General features: G+C 54.8%; 4 protein-coding genes and 1 non-coding gene across 5 annotated transcripts; 1 reads left to right on the top strand and 4 right to left on the bottom strand.

Annotated features, from left to right (window-relative positions):
• Window positions 1–1,301: 1,301 nt before the first annotated feature.
• INS49_001643 (uncharacterized protein) lies at window positions 1,302–2,326 on the bottom strand (the record flags this gene model as incomplete). The annotated part of the gene is made up of 2 exons (XM_043162468.1): window positions 1,302–2,021; window positions 2,303–2,326. 2 exons carry the CDS (start codon window positions 2,324–2,326, stop codon window positions 1,302–1,304), a joined length of 744 nt encoding a protein of 247 aa, XP_043030974.1.
• Window positions 2,327–6,016: 3,690 nt separating this feature from the next.
• On the top strand, window positions 6,017–6,759 carry INS49_001644 (uncharacterized protein; the record flags this gene model as incomplete). Its single annotated transcript, XM_043162469.1, has 2 exons — window positions 6,017–6,246; window positions 6,309–6,759. 2 exons carry the CDS (start codon window positions 6,017–6,019, stop codon window positions 6,757–6,759), a joined length of 681 nt encoding a protein of 226 aa, XP_043030975.1.
• Window positions 6,760–9,823: 3,064 nt separating this feature from the next.
• INS49_001645 lies at window positions 9,824–9,895 on the bottom strand. Its single transcript has one exon. It is a non-coding gene; the product is annotated as a tRNA-Arg (tRNA).
• A 1,536-nt stretch (window positions 9,896–11,431) lies between these two features.
• INS49_001646 (uncharacterized protein) lies at window positions 11,432–13,806 on the bottom strand (the record flags this gene model as incomplete). The annotated part of the gene is made up of 3 exons (XM_043162470.1): window positions 11,432–12,192; window positions 12,252–12,523; window positions 12,584–13,806. The coding sequence occupies 3 exons, from the start codon at window positions 13,804–13,806 to the stop codon at window positions 11,432–11,434; spliced, it is 2,256 nt and encodes a 751-aa protein (XP_043030976.1).
• Window positions 13,807–14,303: 497 nt separating this feature from the next.
• On the bottom strand, window positions 14,304–16,438 carry INS49_001647 (uncharacterized protein; the record flags this gene model as incomplete). Its single annotated transcript, XM_043162471.1, has 3 exons — window positions 14,304–14,860; window positions 14,925–15,260; window positions 15,355–16,438. 3 exons carry the CDS (start codon window positions 16,436–16,438, stop codon window positions 14,304–14,306), a joined length of 1,977 nt encoding a protein of 658 aa, XP_043030977.1.
• Between the last annotated feature and the right edge of the window lie 468 nt (window positions 16,439–16,906).

The following is a 16,906-nucleotide window of genomic DNA, read 5'->3' on the forward strand; positions in this document are numbered from 1 at the left end:
GCCGGGTGTATGGATGGGACGGGCAGGCGAGGCACGCCTCGCCCTCGCCCTCTCTGCCCGCAGAAAGTACCCGCCATAAAGTGACAACGTGTGATTGATTAATCAGCCCCCCCCCCTCGTCCAGGTCAATGCAGGCAAAGGGAAAAAACGACGCTGGCAGGGAGAGTGACAACCGAGTTGGACCCCGAAGAATCCCCACCGTGACATTGGGTGCACACTAGGCAGTAAAACAAAACACACACAGCATATACATGCGTACGCAGCATACTCGGTTAAGTTAGGCAGTACAGTAAGACAAAGAAGTTTCCGAGTGGATAAGCAAAAAAGCGAGAAATACGGAGCCACGCCTCGACAAAAGAAGGGATAGGATGGGACGCCGTTGGTTTTGCCGGCGGGGGTCTCCTTGGATCCTGGCAAATCCCGCGAGCAAAGGAGACCGAAAAAAAAAAAAAAAAAAAAAAAAAGGATACAGGAAAAAACGGTCAGGAAAAGTGAGAGACGGATCCTCCGACCGCTCGGGCGAGCAAGATCGTCTCCATGCTAACGCGCAGCCCCCTGCCCTGGGCTGCCTGTTAGCGAGCGGCCTTCGGCGCCGATGCAAACGCCGTTGGGTACGTAGGTACGTACCGAGTTACTGGGTGGCCGTTTGGTACGCTATGAGCCACCATGATTCGGCCGTCGCCAACGACATGTCAGACCGGCATGGACACAAGTCGAACCTGCGCCCTTTCTGTTGTGGAACCCCTGCCGAGGATGCTGGGGGAGGGGTGGTCATGAAAATAATTCCGACCCGCTTTTTTCCTTTTGCTCTTCACGTCGGACACGCGAGTTTGGTGCGAGCTTGCTGTGGGACTGTGGTTCCTTCTGGGGGAATCATTAAATTCATTCTCTCGAGCAAACGACGTGCTTCAGCGAGCGCGCACCGGTGACGGTTTTGCCCTCTCCTTCTTCAGAGTTGAGAAGTGATAGATCGTACAGTCAATGCACCCTGACCAAATTAATATGAAAACCCGGCTCCCCTGCCATAAACAACATCAAGTGAACACGTTGGTTTTGGCAGAGAACAAAATCCCACCCCAGCGCCCAGAAAACCGGTCCCAGAATGAACGCCGTGCCGTGAAGCCCGAGAGAAAACGAGGGACACCTCACCCCAGCTCTTGTGACGCCTTCTATGTCAATAGCAGACAGCCAGCCTGGTCATCCTCGTAGTGCCGTCCGTCCCAAACGTCGTGTTTCCCTGCCTAGCCATTGTTCCCGTTGTTGCATCGTGGATATCGTGCAGGGTCGCCCTCCGTTCCTAATCATAGTCGCATGCCTTCGGGATCGAATCCAGAGTAGATCATGGGGTCGCCGATACCCAGCATTACTTCTGGGTTGGGACATGACAAGACATGTGGTTTGATGGTACCGAATTCCGACTCCAGTAGCCCCTGGTTCAGCATGTCCATGCCTGCGAATGCCCCTGTCGGCTGTATGAACTGCTGATCGTATCCCATCGATGGCGCCCGCATCCATGGCGCAAAGGACGCAGGCACATGCTGCGCCGGTGATGTCGTGCTTGGGAGGCTGTCTGTGGATTGTGCCGAGTAGCCGTCAAAGGAATCGTAGGTCAGACTCGCCGGCGAAAGGGTCATGGTGCTGCTTGCCTGGCGGCCACCGCCACCAAACGCTACCTTGCGGTAATCCTCAAAGTCAGAATGGTCCAAGTCGGAGGAGCTTGCGCGGTCCGTCCTTGCGTCGTGCTCGCCGCCGTGCGCCGCCTTCTCGTGCTGTTGTTGCTCCTCGAGTTGGCGCGCGAGCTCGGAGAGGCCTTGCTCGTCCTCTGGGAAGACGGAGTGGACAGGTAGGTCAATGTCGCTGTTGGGTCGTATGCAGCCGAGCTTCTGGGCGATGTTGTGGATTACGGGTTGGCCACGGTCGTTCAGGTCAGGCTCGCCAAGATCCCATTGTTGGCCATTGCGGACCATCGAGTACAGCTTGTGCACGGTGGCGATGAGGGCAAATTGAGTGTTCTCCAGAACCTCGGCATATCTGCGAAACAATATGTAAGACGATGCGACTCCCAAGCGCGCGTTGGAGTGCAGGTGGCCTACCCTCGAGGTAATTGCTTAAATTCCGTCTTTTTTCTTGTGCCTGCTGTGCACACGAGGCCATCATCCTTGCACCTCTTACATGGGAATTCTCCGTCACACTGATTGCTGTTAGTGGGCCGGCATTGATGTGACATGCGGATCAGTGCCGCAGGTTTGCGTCTAATTACCTTTGTTTTCTTCATTCTGCACCTCTCACACGCCTTCCATACCCTCTTGTGCCTCGCATCAGCCATTGAGTGTGTGGACTGGCTGTCTGATGGAATTGGCGAGTGGATATGTGAGTGGGACGTGGTAGTGCTTGAGCGCTTGGTGACACGGTGCGCAGGCTTGGTGGGCTTCGCGCCTGAACTATGTCTCTTTGTCGTTGTTGGATGTGGCTTGTGTTGTCCATCCAGTGGAGGACTAGGTAGACTATGCTCCATTTTTGCGTACGGTATCACGAGGGCTACTATAGCCGGGGACGGGGTGAAATGTGACAGCTGGATTTAATGTCGCTGTCGAGATGAGACGACGTGACGCTTGAGTGAGCGAGCCGTGTAAGTCAAGCCAGCCTGCCAAGTGTGTCTCAAAAACGGAGCTTCACAAGGAACGGTCCTGGGTTTGTCTGTGTGTGATATGTAACAATGGACTGGTGTCGAGGTTGGGTGGGATGTATGGGGAGAAAAGTAGTGCAAGATGTGGACAGATGGGGGTGACTTAAAGTAGGATTAATAATGGTGAGAGAACAGACTGCGAGGTTCGAGGTAGTCCAAAAGCGTTGGATGGGGATGGAGATGGAGATTATGTGATATGTAATGGATTTCAGGCGAGGGAGCTGTGGTAATGATGCTGTCAGAACAGAGGTACAGCGGTACAGCGGCACAGCGTAGGTTCGGCGCCGTTCGAGGGCCCACACCAACCTTAACAGAGATACCCCTGCTACGAGATGGGTCACAAACGTTGCTGGGCTGAGCGAAGGTGCTGGGGTGCGATAATTAGACTCATTCGGGGTTTGCGCATGTTTGCGCAGCGCAGCGCTGAACACACAGGCGGGCTTTAACGGTCGGCGAGTTGTTTATGTCCGAGAGCGGACAGATTGAAGCGGCCTGCGGCCGTCTGCTGATAAGTCGAATAAAGTAGTCGCGAGGTCACCCTGAGAATCAATCGCCCTCCTGAGAAGCTCCATGGTGAGCAGAGGTGATCCTGGGATCTTGTTCTCCGAGTACCCTTCTGTCCCCCATTTACAACAGAACCCTCTCCATTGTGTCCTTCCCCTCGGGGAACTGATCTGCGGAATTACGGAATTGCTGCGGGCGACGGCCAGACTGCACGCCAGTTGACAATCGCAAGCTCTTGGCATCGACCCCGAAAGACAGTTGTGATTTGAAATTCGTAGATGCGTATAACGTGCTCAGATCCTACCGCAGCGCCTGAATACCACAGTGTCAAACACGTACGTGGCCCAAGCAGGGCGATGGATGGGTCACAAGTGGTGCCATCGTACTTGGACGAGGCCTTCGCCAACTCCAAGCTCCTGGAAAGGCTTGGACGCCAAGATGAGCGGTGGATCGTTGTCGTGCCCAGATGCTGGCGGACACAAGACGAAATGACGCTCTCCCAATCAGGCAGTCAATGGGCAGGTTACGATTCTGCTTTGGCGGATCAGGCAAGCTCAGCACGATTATGCTCCAGCGGTGGCCAAGGCCTCCCGATGGTCGATGTGGTGTGGCTTGTCTTCTTGTCTCCATTTAGTGGATGCGGTCTGGGCCTGGCTGGCTAAGGCTGTCAAATCTGCCATGATGATGAAGATTCCATGCGTTCCTGTCGTCGAACCTTGCGAGGCCGATCAGTGGTGGGTGGGAAGCGTGGATCCCCTGCCCTTGACCGTCAGGTACTCGAGGGTACGGATCGGTACATCGGGCTGCAGGACGGAGCGGAGCCCGAGGCGGTATCCTGAGTAAGCCCTGCTGCAGCCGCCAAGGGCAGGAGTCAAAATGCATCCCATGCCATGCGACATTTGCGGCACTGCAAATCGAAACCAGCCCTTGGCCCTGACTAGGGGAACTTGGGGATAAATACAGTCCCATCCCACTCCCCGCAGCAGCATCGTGGGCTGCTGTGGGCTGCGGTGGATCTGCGCTTGACTGTGTGTTGGCCGTGAATGTTGACAGCCGTGTAGATAGTGTTGCCAGCGTACGGAAACGAGCACGGTAGCGATATCCCTGTCCTCCCGGCGTTAGCCTTCACCTCTGACATTGTCTCTGGCTGAGCTCTCCTCGCAAGGTTGCCCGAGCTCAGGGATGTGGCCTTGTCAGGCCGCGTCTCGGACAGGGCATGACATCAATATTATTAAGGTTTAGCGGAGCATCTCGACCTTCAGCGCCGTTGACTCTGGTCTACTGCTTGACTGCGCAGAGGATAGACGCCGATCGCGATGACGAGCGAGATCTCGTGGCCGCCAAGCGCGGCGAGACGGGCATCAGAACAGCAGCGAGCCGCGATGACTGACAAGGTGCAAAGACGAACACGAAAAGGCTCCTGGGTTGTTTTGTCTCCGGAGGCAGCTCCGGCGGCGCGGTGAACCTTGAAGGGCCGGTGCACGCACATGGCCAACGGGTGGTGATCAAGGCCCGTGTGACCGACGATGGGGGTCGATGAAGCAGTCGCGCATCGGTGGTTTGCATCCGATCCAATCCCACCCACGGCATGCACGTGTGTGCACATTATGGATGCGGTTGCTGGCCTTGTTGAGAGTTGGAGCTCTACCTGGCAGCCTGGGCGTCGAGGTCCAGCGTGCTCGGTCGCGCGGTTCGGACAGACTCGCAAATCAACGACCCGACCATGTGGTCCGCAAAGCTTGATCACGGGAGCAAGTATTTGAGCCGAGGCTCCTGTTGTAGGAGAGGGACAGCCGCCATCGAGGGAGACATCTCGACTAGGTTGTAGGCTGCGGTGGCATGCCCACTGGTGGACTGCATGCTGCCTCTATGGCCTCTTGGTGAACATATCAAAACACAGCAGACAACTACGGGGTTGGCTCCTTCCCCGCGTCCAGGCACGGCAGCGCCATGGCGGCAGCAGCAGCATGTGCACATGTCTTCTTGGTTGCCCGGATTTGGCAGCCACGCAGTGTGCGTGGTTGCCCTCTCCGTCACGCCCGTCTCAAATCGGCCGTGAGGCTCCGGCGTCCAAACAGATGCAGGTGCCAAGGCTGGTCCTGGTCCGCCTCCTACCCCCCCCCCTCTCCCCAAGCGCATTTGAAATCCAAGACGTGGGTTTCAACGTTTGCTTACGGATCGCAACAGTCTGCAGATACACGTCCTGCCTCTCCCCCGACTGCCGACCGTGTGCACACGCACTCTCTTTCTGATGCCCTTGTCCATGTTCATGCCTTGTTTATTTACCAGGTGTAGTCTAATAGTAATCACCCTCACGACCACATCCACCACATTCATCGCCACCCGGTGTGCCATCTTCACTCAAGGTTCCCCGAATTTGTTGTCGTTCGATCCGCTCTGCCGGCGACCGTGCTCTCGGGTATCACAGCACCCCGGGCCTTCGATCTCGTGGGCGGATGGGATGGACTCTGGGGAACCCAAGCCGTCAATCAGGTCAGGTGAGCTCAGCCCAGCTCAGCCAAGCCAGGCCCGGCCGGGCCTGAGTTGCTGCATGCTCTGCCACGCCGTAGATGCCGCAGCCATTGGGTTTGGCACGATGCCGCTTTCTCATGGGGTGTGTAGATACTCACCCACAAGTAGGACGCTAAATTGCGTGGGGAGAGCTTGTGGATACACAATCGACTTTGTTGTCTGAAATTTTCTAGAACCTTTCCGGGTCAGGCTAGCTGGAGACCGGAGGCCGACTCGGTCCCGCGGCGCCCAAATTGCCTCGGCCCAGGATTTGTTTTGGTTTGTTGTTTCACAGTCTGACAACCCCCCTCTCACATGGATCATGACATCTTCACCATCGGCCAGGCCGGCTCCGGCGCCGAGGTCGGTACCGGGAGCGGAGTCGGAGTCGGACTTGGAGCTCCAGTTGGAGTTGGAGTTTGGAGAGAATGCAGGAGTCGGGCTCGCGCCTTTCCAACGACCGCGAGCTTTAGCTGCTTGCAGCAAGGTCGCGGTGTCACGGGCTGCTCCATAATCCCCTTCGCGTCCACGGGGACCACACCATCGTTCGACCCCCCCCCTCCCCTGACCTTGACACCATGTCCACGAGGCTGAATTAGGGTTGCAGCTCCCCTCCCACCCGGCTTGTTGTCGTCGAGAAGCGGGCTCCATCCACCCGGTCAACCGTCAAAGCCCTCGGGTTACTTCCTACTCGCCAGTCTGCCCTCCTTCGCAAGACCCTGCATGGGATCCATGGCAAAATCGACCAGTCCTCACGGCCGTTGCGACGAGTGTCCCTCGGCCTCCGTGAAACAACCACCGGGGCTGCCCAGATCGGCCCCGGCAGTCATCCTGCAGCACGGCGCTCCTTGACCGCCTTCGGCTCCGAGACGTGTCCAAGACCTACGACGGGACCTCACAGGGCCGTCACTTCTGCCGCATCACACCTTTACGGAAGACGAACAAGTCAACATGAGCAACTTGACTTCATCATTATTGTCGATGATCCAGAAATGATCTTCTTTCGTGTTGCATCCTCCGCGAGACTGGAAAGAATCCGCAAGAGAACAATCAGTTAGGCACGATGCTCCGATCTGTCGGTGCGCTCACGCATGGGAAATCAAATCAAGCTGCGACGAGATGTACAACACAACCTTCAATGCCCGATCCAATTGCCGTTGAAGCTGGAGACGGCCGGTGAACCAATCAGCCCAGCTGCCGGCAGCCAAGCCTTGAGGCTCTTTGTGCTCACGCATGCTCTGCCATTAAATGATCTGAATCTGACATCAACGAGGCAATTGACTGGGTTCGTTTCCTGCTACTGGTACCTGAATCACCCGATGCCAAATCCGGATCCAATGACGGGTAGATATCGGTCTAGGCCCGATCGTACTTGCCGGGGAGAGCAAGCCGTTGCAGTAGGTGCATACACATCTGTACCGCTTCCTTGGAAGCGAAGATGTGACTGTATCGGATGGTGCTGGCGCACCGGGTGCATCGATGCTCTGATGATCTTGGTAAGTCCCACCTCACCAGACCACGCCAGATCATTGCAACGATCGGTATGTGGTCAAGATATCAGGGTGCTCCACAGAATACGGTCAGAGGTGCAATCATGCCCATGAAACAGGATAGTTCAAGTTGGTCCTCTGCGGCGGTCTATGAGAGTGTTTAAGACGCACAAGTCCAAGACATTTGAGGGTCTCGCCAAGCGACGACAAGCCCGTTCTTTGCCTGCCTCTGCACCAGCAGACTTGGATCTGCTATGGTAGCCGTGGGCCCACTGGTCATAGTGTAGTAAGCGGGTGCGAAGTGGAACTGATATCGCGATCACGGCTCGCAAGCGCGAACAGTCACTACCCAATCCTGATTCTGGATGAAATACTCGCACGCGTCACGTACGGCAGAGCTCAGTCCCCACGAGTCCAGACATGTACCGCTCGTCACATTGAGGTACAAGATTTTTCTCTCTGTGTCTCTTTTTTTTTTTTCTGGACTTCGGGTGGGTCCATTCCAAATCCCTCCCTGTCGTCTGACAGTGAACGGGCTCCACTCGTTCGTGACTAAACTTGTGAAAGATCCTCTTTTTCAGTAGGGGATAATCCCCATCACCGAAAATTCACCTCAAAATTCGCACCTGGATGACAGACCTGCCAAGTCTATTTTCTTCCATACGGGGAAACAATCCACCTGGGCTGGGCTACTGGGACGCTGAGCATTTCTGAATCAGTTGGAAAGTCTTCAGCAGGTAGACATGGCCAAAGTGGCAGAAAATTCCACGAAGAAATTCCGTCGGGCTGGCAAGACGCGACCATCAGCGCGAAGCCGACGTATGAGATTTGTCGCGAATAACCGCGTGCACGCTGTGGGGACCTCCAGGGCTGCCACCTATTCTCAGAATGCGAATGCCACCGAATTCTGGGAGATAACTCGGCAATCTACTCGCAAATCTCACGCATTCTCGTCTTGTGTGCCCTGCTCTGCCTGCTTCTGGTGGTCTCTAGCCTTCCCTGTTGCACGTGTGGTGTGCGTTTCTAGCCCTTTTTGCAGCTCTAATTACTTTGACGCGATTGATGGCCCCATACGACCGCATGGATCTTAACAATTAGCCTCTGATCGACTCAGAGTGGGACCATTTCCGTAGGGCAGAACTCGGCAGGATGACTTCACGTGGGACGACGTATCGAATTATTCTGGATTATCATCGGTAAGGGTCCGCAAACAAGATTCAACACTGTAGACTTACTTGATGCTGTCTTTTACCTGGTTTTCACCGTGCAGCCCCTGAAGTTTTTTACTGTCCCTCGGAATCTCCGTAGTCCCGGCTGCGGCTGATGCCAGTACCCAGCACACGCTCGGCGCGACGGGTTCACAGTTACAGTTGACGAGGAGGAAACAAACAACGAATCAGAATCTCTCTTGTTGGCTTTGTGTGTTCCAGCCACATAGATCATGTGGCGACGGTAGCTCCGCGCGCGTGTGGACGGGTCACGAAGCAAGGATCCGGGGAAGAAAGACCTACCGGACTGGGGACATATATTCAGTAATAAACAATAGTACCGTGACCGTGGCGCACAAAGAAGTGGAGCAATATATAGGTACCTGATTGTTCAACCTGGGAGCCTGCATTACCTCCATGACATTCTCGGACTTCTCTGACCACGGTGATCTCTCCCCAGTTACGGTGCGGTAAGACACCCTCACGACTGACGGTGCTCATGACATAGGCCAGGCTGACCTTGGGACAATGTCAACTAACCACTAAGCTGCAACACACTCACGATATTTGCATAAGTGGCAAACGATAAGTACCTGTGGCTGAACACTTCTGATATTCACATTTCCCGTTGTTTCAGGCTCCGCAAGGATGCAGCCTGGCGTAAGCCGTATATCTATGTAGCTTACCAGGAGCCGCAACGATTGGCCAGGAACTCGAGACTGCCAGGCACCCGGAGAAGAATAGCGGGACAGGCCAGACAGAAGGTAAATAAACCATGCCGCAGGTTTCTGTGTTTGAAAGATAATGATATCAGAAGCCACCCTGCAGTAAAATGTCCCCAGGGAGGATATCACGCGGACATTATCCTAGGCAGATTATAGGATCTTGTCTTATGGGATACAGTACATAACATTTGAGAAACGCCAACCATTCTAAGTTTCCTGAAAATGTAGACATAGAGTACGCTTACATGCGAGTTCCGAATCTAATGACCACGGGTGGGTCATGACCATAGCCATGTCCAGCATAGAGCTCGAAGACCATGGATAGTGTGGGCTTTCAAGTCCTCAGGACAGCAGGGCCGAACTTCTAGATTATATTGGAAACTTCCAAAGTGTCAGGATTCCATCGTAACTTCTAGATTATATTGGAAACTTCCAAAGTGTCAGGATTCCATCGTCATAGGTAAGAACAAACTTGGCACGCCACAAAGTAGTGACTTATACATGTCACGTCCGGATTTATAGGTTGTGCCGGCGATGTGCTCCAAATAGCTCCTGCGGCTTACATCAGCGCCTACCAGTGAACTGGTGCTCAGGTGCAGAGACCAGGTGGTCATCCCCACAGTCATCCGGGCCTCAAAAATCGCCAAAAGTGTGAATCTTCAACACCATGGCATCGTAGTTGAAGAAGGAGCAAAAGAATGAACCGTGCAGGGATCGAACCTGCAATCTCCTGATTCGTAGTCAGACGCCTTGCCATTGGGCCAACGGTCCTGCGATGGTTTTGCTCGAAAATTTGAAATTAATGTCGCCGGTTTTGACCCGAGCGAGCCGACAAAGCGGTTTGTGCCGCTTACATCCACTCAATTTGCCGCGCCGGGGAACAAGCCAGCGGGTTGTCCCGCAAACAACTACGGCAAAGACTCTAACTCATTGTCTTATATTTGCAGACGGTGGGCGGGTACTGTCTTGACCGTCGATCACAAGGGGCTCGGACGCCACTAAGGAGTTTCCATGATGCAGCACGAGGCGTCATATTTCTCAGTGCGAGTTCTCAAATGCGAGGCACTAACTTCCTAGGTACCCTAAGCCATTTCGAAGACCCGAATCCCACGCCAGCCTTGAAAAGCCCCCCGGTGGCCGAGGGCCGGTCTCACATCAAGTACGGCCCTCGGCCTTTTACTACAGTGGCTGTAAGACCACTCGGCTCTGAGAGACACTGCAATACATAGTAGTTGCCTATATTCAGATACAGGGTGCAATTATATCACGCAAGTTCAACCAATAAACAAAGGCCCGGGGGTTTCCTGTACCCCATCATCGGCTGGCCCCGACACCCTCGCGTCGGGCTCGGACACTCAGGGATGCGACGTCGGCTGCGCAACTTACGATCATCGACCCCGAACTGTCGCACTCCTCGGCACTCACAGGACGCGAGTCCGAGTTTCCTCCCACGCATCTGGGGCGCACATCTGGGGCACGCATGGGATTCACGTGGGCTTGCATAGACAGTATCGGTCTGGCTCGGTAGGCGAAGCGATTATTTCCCTCATGGCGGGACCCTGATGAGGAAACTGGTCGTGACCTCACCTAGTAGGCTTGTCTTGACCTGTTCTAGATTGGCTTGGCCCCATTGTAAAACTGAATCTCTTCGTGGGGTCGCCAGACTCTGATAATATGCTTCCAGAATTCTGGACTCGGCCCTAGGTGGGAATCTGTCCGCGGACGCCACCGTCAGTGTGGGCAGCCACGTCACAGATAGCACTTAAAAAAAGACGAAGACGGTGGTAATGCCAACTTTCATGCAAGCACACAGTTCAATTATGTAATTTTTGGGTATTTCATTGTTAGGATATTATGTGCCTCGTAGACCATTCTCATGGGATAATTGCAGACAGAATGACATACCTTTGGGATGACCTACCTTCGGGATAATCTACCGTGGGATAATCTACCGTGGGATAACCTACTGTGGTGAGCCTATGCATAGACGACCTGCCCAGGGATAACCTGCTGAAGGAATTCTCCACTGTGCACGTTGCATCAGATAAGATACTGTAGGGCAACCTTCTGTAGAATGATCTGCTGAAGAACGTCGGCCCTGTGTGTACGTCTCCTGACAATGCTTCGGAGGCTGTCGCCAGTAGACACATGCAGCCAGGTAGAATGTCTTCAGTATCTTGCCTCCATATTCCTGACCAGGTACACAAATCTAGGTTGTCCTGCAAGCTGCAGCTCACAATTGAACAGGTGTAGGTGTAGGAGTACTGAATCGAGCCATTTCGAATAGAATGGAAATCTTCGCCCAGCCTATATTATATCATGCTCGCCGGGCTCTCTGACGACCTCCTTCCCCTTCCCCTTCCCAGCCATGTGATCTATGCTCTCGAGGGACTGTAAGCTGCTGAAGTAACCCGAGTCCGCGTGACTACTCCCCTCCTCAGCCTGTCCGAGCCATGCAGCGTACTCGTCGCGAAAGTCGTCAAAGTTGAACAAGTCACTCAGGCTAGAAGCTTCGACGACATTGTCCCCTGGTGCTGGTGGGAGATGAGTGAGTCGTTCCGCCGGAAGAAAGTCGGAGGGCCCTGGCTCTACCCCGGTTGGACCTTCACATCCCACTTGCCACTTGAGAGACTCGTTGTCGATGCGCTGACCTTCTTGTTGGCAAATCTCTACCCGTTCAGTTCCTGCATGATGGGAAGATACCCAAGCCACTGATGCGTTTGACTCGATATCAAAGGTTGATACGTTGTGGAACGCGAGGCTATTACTTCCGGGCAGTGCAAGCTGCGGAAACATTTCTGTTGGCTGGGATGCTTCACCCTTGCGGTTCTCACCGAACATGGCCGCTGGGGTTTCTAATTTCTGCTGAGGAAATGTGCTGAGAACTTGCGAGAAAATGTCTCGCACTAATCCTTCAAGCATATCAGGTCCCAGCGCCTCACGGATGGTGGCGTCAACGGATTCTTCGAGTCGAGGTCGTATCAGTCGCGGCAATTCCCTGCTTACATGCTCTCTCAAGGCTGTCAGGAGTGACTCTTGGCCCTTTCCTGAGTTACCACGCTGAAAGTCTACGCAAAACCATAGGTCAGTATACCGCCCGCGCAACATCGAATTGCAAGATACTTACACGGTGACGGGATTAGATAGTCGTCAGGAAACAAGATCTTGTACACGTGTATCCATCTGTCATGTTCAGAACTCGCCTCTCTACTTCTCTTCCTCGATTTCAGTTTCATGAGTTGCTCATTGCTGATCCCTTCCTGGGTAGAATCATCTCGCACGACATTGCACGCTATGTCTGCTTGACTGTGCTGCAAGAGCTTCTCGGAAGATTTGAAGATCATGCGGCATCGGATGCATTGAAACGATGGTAAACGATGGCATCGATACAAATGTTCCCTAACACACGCATTAGCCATCGCCGATGAGATATCACTAGTGAGCGAACGGGGCACTGACTTGAGGCGGAATATTGCTTTCCAACCAGAAGCTGAGCAGCTTCGTATTTGACCATATTTCCGTGGGTTGTGCTTCAGGAACGGGCATGCGAATTCCACGATCTCGTTGTCTACAGCATCGTACCCCTGTGACGGAGGCGGCACACGCTCCTCGCCGTCACTATCTTCGTCATCCGGACCACGTCGACCTTTGTAGCATCCCTTTCTTCTTTTCTGATTCGGTCCATCAGTCGTCCCGCAAGTCTGAGTCTGCGGCAAACAAAATCGCCGAGGGCTCTCCTCGCAGGTACCGTGTGTCTGAAAGGCGAGCACACTGAGCCTCAAATCTATCCACGTGATCATCCACGAAATTGTCCTGTCAATCAAGGCATCTCTGCGTGATGCTGCGAGACAAGGTGGTGAGTTGGGACCTTCAGATCCTGAGGAAGTCTCGAAACTTTCTCCGTCGGACATATCTGACCTGTCGTACGGCATCTCCTCTGGGACCAGACCACATTTGCCAACCGGAACGAGTGCTACCCGCCCTCTCGGGGTTTGTTCCACTGTAAGACCACCAGTTGATGTCGAGTCAGGACTGAGGACTAGTAATGGAGGAGCCGTGGACCTCAAAGAATATCGGGTCTGCTTAATCGTTGCATTACTTGGTTCAGAATCGATGGGCTGGCCTCGGATTTCAATCTCAGCGATTGGTTTTGCGCGCTTCTTGCGGCACTTTTGAAGTAGCAGGTGGCCGTTCCGTGCTGTCGTGCTGGCGAAATCGGCGCCACAGTCCGGGCAGGTCGCCTTGGTGGTCTCGGGCATCTCCAAGTCTTCGACCGATTCCATGAAGGGGGACTCATTAATATACTGAACAGGAGGAATGCCGAGCCGGAGGCTGTCTGTGGGGTTCCAGTGACGTTCGTAGTCATCAGCTATGGTCTGAGGGGAAGCTATGTAGGGCGGTGGCTGTTCCAGCGCGTTTGCAACCTTTGCATCCCTGTATGCTACCAAGTTCTGCGAGTCCTCATTCCAGGAGTGGTTTCTCGATGAAGGCGGTGTTGGGAGGGGGTGCATGAGCCGGCTCGCATGAGAATCCCTGAGGCCCAAGGCCAACGGGATGTTCGTCCTTGCTGGGCGATCCGCATCACTGCTTTGTTGGCCAGGTTGATAGACTGTCCCAGGAGTGGAGCGATCCGACGCTTTTTTGAACAAGTCCCTCAGCGTCTCGAGGTCAACTGATGCCATCTTCGTGAGACGAGTGAGAATTCAATGTGGACAGTCGAGTCCTGAGGTTCAACAATACAATATAATCTGTCGTGTGGTACGTTTTCATGACTTTCTCAAGATGATATCAAGGCATTGCCATGTTGTTCGGTTAAGGAGACAGTACATAAAATAGCTGACAAGGCTCTGAAGTAAGCGCAGGCGACTTGTGCGCTGCTGCGCGTAACCAAGTCAGCACTTCAGCCAGTTCGGGCACACTGCATACCTGGACCACCAATGATCAGGGGGCGCATGCAGCATCGTCGCCAGGATCCTGTTCTACCCCGTAGAGATTTGAGGCCGCTTAAAAGAGAGAGAAAAAAGCTGCTTTTGAAAAGCGTAATAACGCCAAAGAGTGACATGGTATAAGCAAGTCTGATTCATTAATACTTTAAAGGTTATTCTTCTATCCAGTCCACACACCACGCACCATTACACACAGAACATGCCATCTATCCCCTGAGATACACAGGCGGAGATCAGCTTCGAGCGATGCCCATCCTCCTCGCCTGCGCGATCATCTCGTCGACGAGCCCCTTCTCGGCCGGCGTCAGGAAGCCGTATAGGTGGTTGTCGGTGGTGAGGCAGCACATGTTGCCCTCGCCGAGGATCCAGGCCCCCGGCTCGCGCACGTCGCGCGGCTCGATGAGGTAGCTCTCGAACGTGCCAAACTTCCACTGCCGCCGCTCGAGGAACTTGTTCATGACCAGCCCGCCGTTGAACCAGAACGGCTTGCCCTCCAGGTCAAGGTGCAGCAGCTGCGGCGCGCACATCCGCCGGCTCGGCAGCGGGCCCGGCGGCGGGGCGGAGGGGGCCGGGGTGAGGTCGGCCTCCGGGTCGAATTCGGGGTCGAGCTCCGGGTCGAACTCCGGGTCGGTGGCGTTGTCGGGGATCGCCCATTGTGGGAGTTGGGACTTTTCGGCTTCCATCTCCTCGCGTGTCTTCATTACGCCCAAGGTCCCCGTGTCGCCCTGGTGGAAGACATAGTCCGTGTCGCCGACCAGTTCGAAACCCAGCCAGAATGTCTCCTTGTCGCCTGAGGGGTGTGGTCAGAGTCAAATTTCATGAAAGAAAGAACCGCTGGCCTCGGATGAACTCACCATACACCATGTCGTATACACCGACTTTCTTATCATCTCGGTTGCCATCCCGGTCGGGCCCGTTCATCCTGGTGACGAGAAGCATTGCCATGAAGTGCCTGTAAGTGTCAACGACCAGCACACCGCTCTCCTGCTGGTGGCCGCTGTCGCCTGTCCACAGCCTGCTTTGCTTTACGTTCCGCGAAACGGGCTGAGGGAGGATTGTTTGCAGCCAGCTCCTCCTGAGTTCTGGCATGATGAGACGGTCCCGGAAGAACAAGGCCCCCGTCTTGACATACCCAGGATCATCGAACATCACCTCAGGGTTTCGGAAGAAGAAACTGTCTGAATCGATGACTATTGTTTTGGTAGCGTGTTAGTACGTCTTGTACAACTCAAGCTGACGAGATCTAGGGACGCGGCACCGCATCAGGCTTAATATTGTACTTACAGATGACCTCCCGGAAGCTGGACAGCAGGATGGCGAAGGGCTTGATAGCCCATCCCGCGAGCGTCCAGCCCTTGTCGCGGACCATGGACCCAATGTCCCTCGTCACCACGCCCTCGAGGTCCTCGAGGTCCTGCCTGGAGTCGCGGTTCAGGTCGGCGTCGCTGCCGTACATGACCTCGATGGGGAGGTCGCACCCGAGCCTGCGCAGGATCGGGATCTGCGTGAGCAGGTACGCGACCTGGTCGTTGCCCGCAGTGAGCGCGATGCCCCGGCCGCCCTTCTGGATGTGCGAGCGGAGGGTCATGTGGTCCGGGAAGTACGGCGCCGTGAAGGGGAACAGCAGCTCGCTGAGCTGGACCAGCAGCTGGCGGTACGACTCGTACGCGTGGATGGTCTCGGCCAGGTCGTTGCTGCCGTCTTCCTCGCTGGAGCTGCGGTGCTTCTCGTGGATGTACTGGATTATGTCGTCGCGGATGTAGGTGCCGCCCTCGGAGTCGGGCACCAGGTGCAGGTCCTCCCATGCCTCCAAGTATTTCTTGTACCTTCGTGTGCGGATCCCGAGTTCCCGGAGGCGTGCCTCACCGGTCATTCCGTCTAGCGGTTGTAAAAGACCGCGAACCTCCAGCTCCCCGGGCAGAAGGTTGATGACCCGTGTGAAAGCCTCGTCAAAGTCTTTGCTAGGTACAACCTGATGAATCTTCTTTGCTTGTCCTCCGCCCGGACGCTTGCCATAATTCCTGCGCCCTTCGCGGTCCTGTCCGGAGAAAGGAACCTGATCCACCGGCTCGGACAGAGTGCTAGGATCAAGTCCATCGACATCTTCCCCCAAGCCTGCATCAGCTGGTCCCACCGCCTCTGATGTTATGTTCTCCTCGACGCGAGGGGGGGCATTCTCTGGTGGCAGAACTATTGTTTGCTCTTCAGAATGTGGAAAGTACTCGTAGATGAAGACTAAGATCAAAAGTAGCCATATTGTGAACAGTATCCGCCGCGTCTTGTGAGCCGCTCTCGAGTTCCCGCCCAGGGGCAGCAGGATCCGGCCTTCTTTCAGAGGCGAGTCGGGAGGTGAGAATAATGCGCCCATGTTCAGGGGGATGTGCATAGGAGGTGCTATCATGCGCCGGACGACGATGCCAGGTGGCTAAAAAAGGCAACATGAAGAGCTGACAGTGGGCAGCTCTTTTCTGAAAATCCGCGGTTCTGCGGAGGGAGGACGAGACGGCGCGGGAATCCATCATGCTGGGACGCGCAGGGGAAAGTAGTAATCTACTGAAGAAAGGGATGATCGAACACGCGCAGGTATTTCAATAGATTCCAGTCCGATCCAGTCCAGTCCAGTCCAGTCGAGCCCACCAAGGGAGGTGTCGGGTGTCAGCTGGGAAACGTTGTGGGTGTTAGCTATCACGCCGCCCATGCCGAAAGGGATCCTCTCGGGACGGCATTCCGAGCGGGATAGGCTTCCATCTCGCATGTGGGCTGCTGCAGCTGCATGTGAGGGGAATTTGGTCACCCGCTGTATCAACTCATCAAGAAGCTGTCCGCCCTGGATGAG

Source organism: Diaporthe citri (genome assembly GCF_014595645.1).
Source record: "Diaporthe citri strain NFHF-8-4 chromosome Unknown scaffold_1, whole genome shotgun sequence".
In the NCBI taxonomy this organism is placed as follows: Eukaryota; Fungi; Ascomycota; class Sordariomycetes; order Diaporthales; family Diaporthaceae; genus Diaporthe; species Diaporthe citri.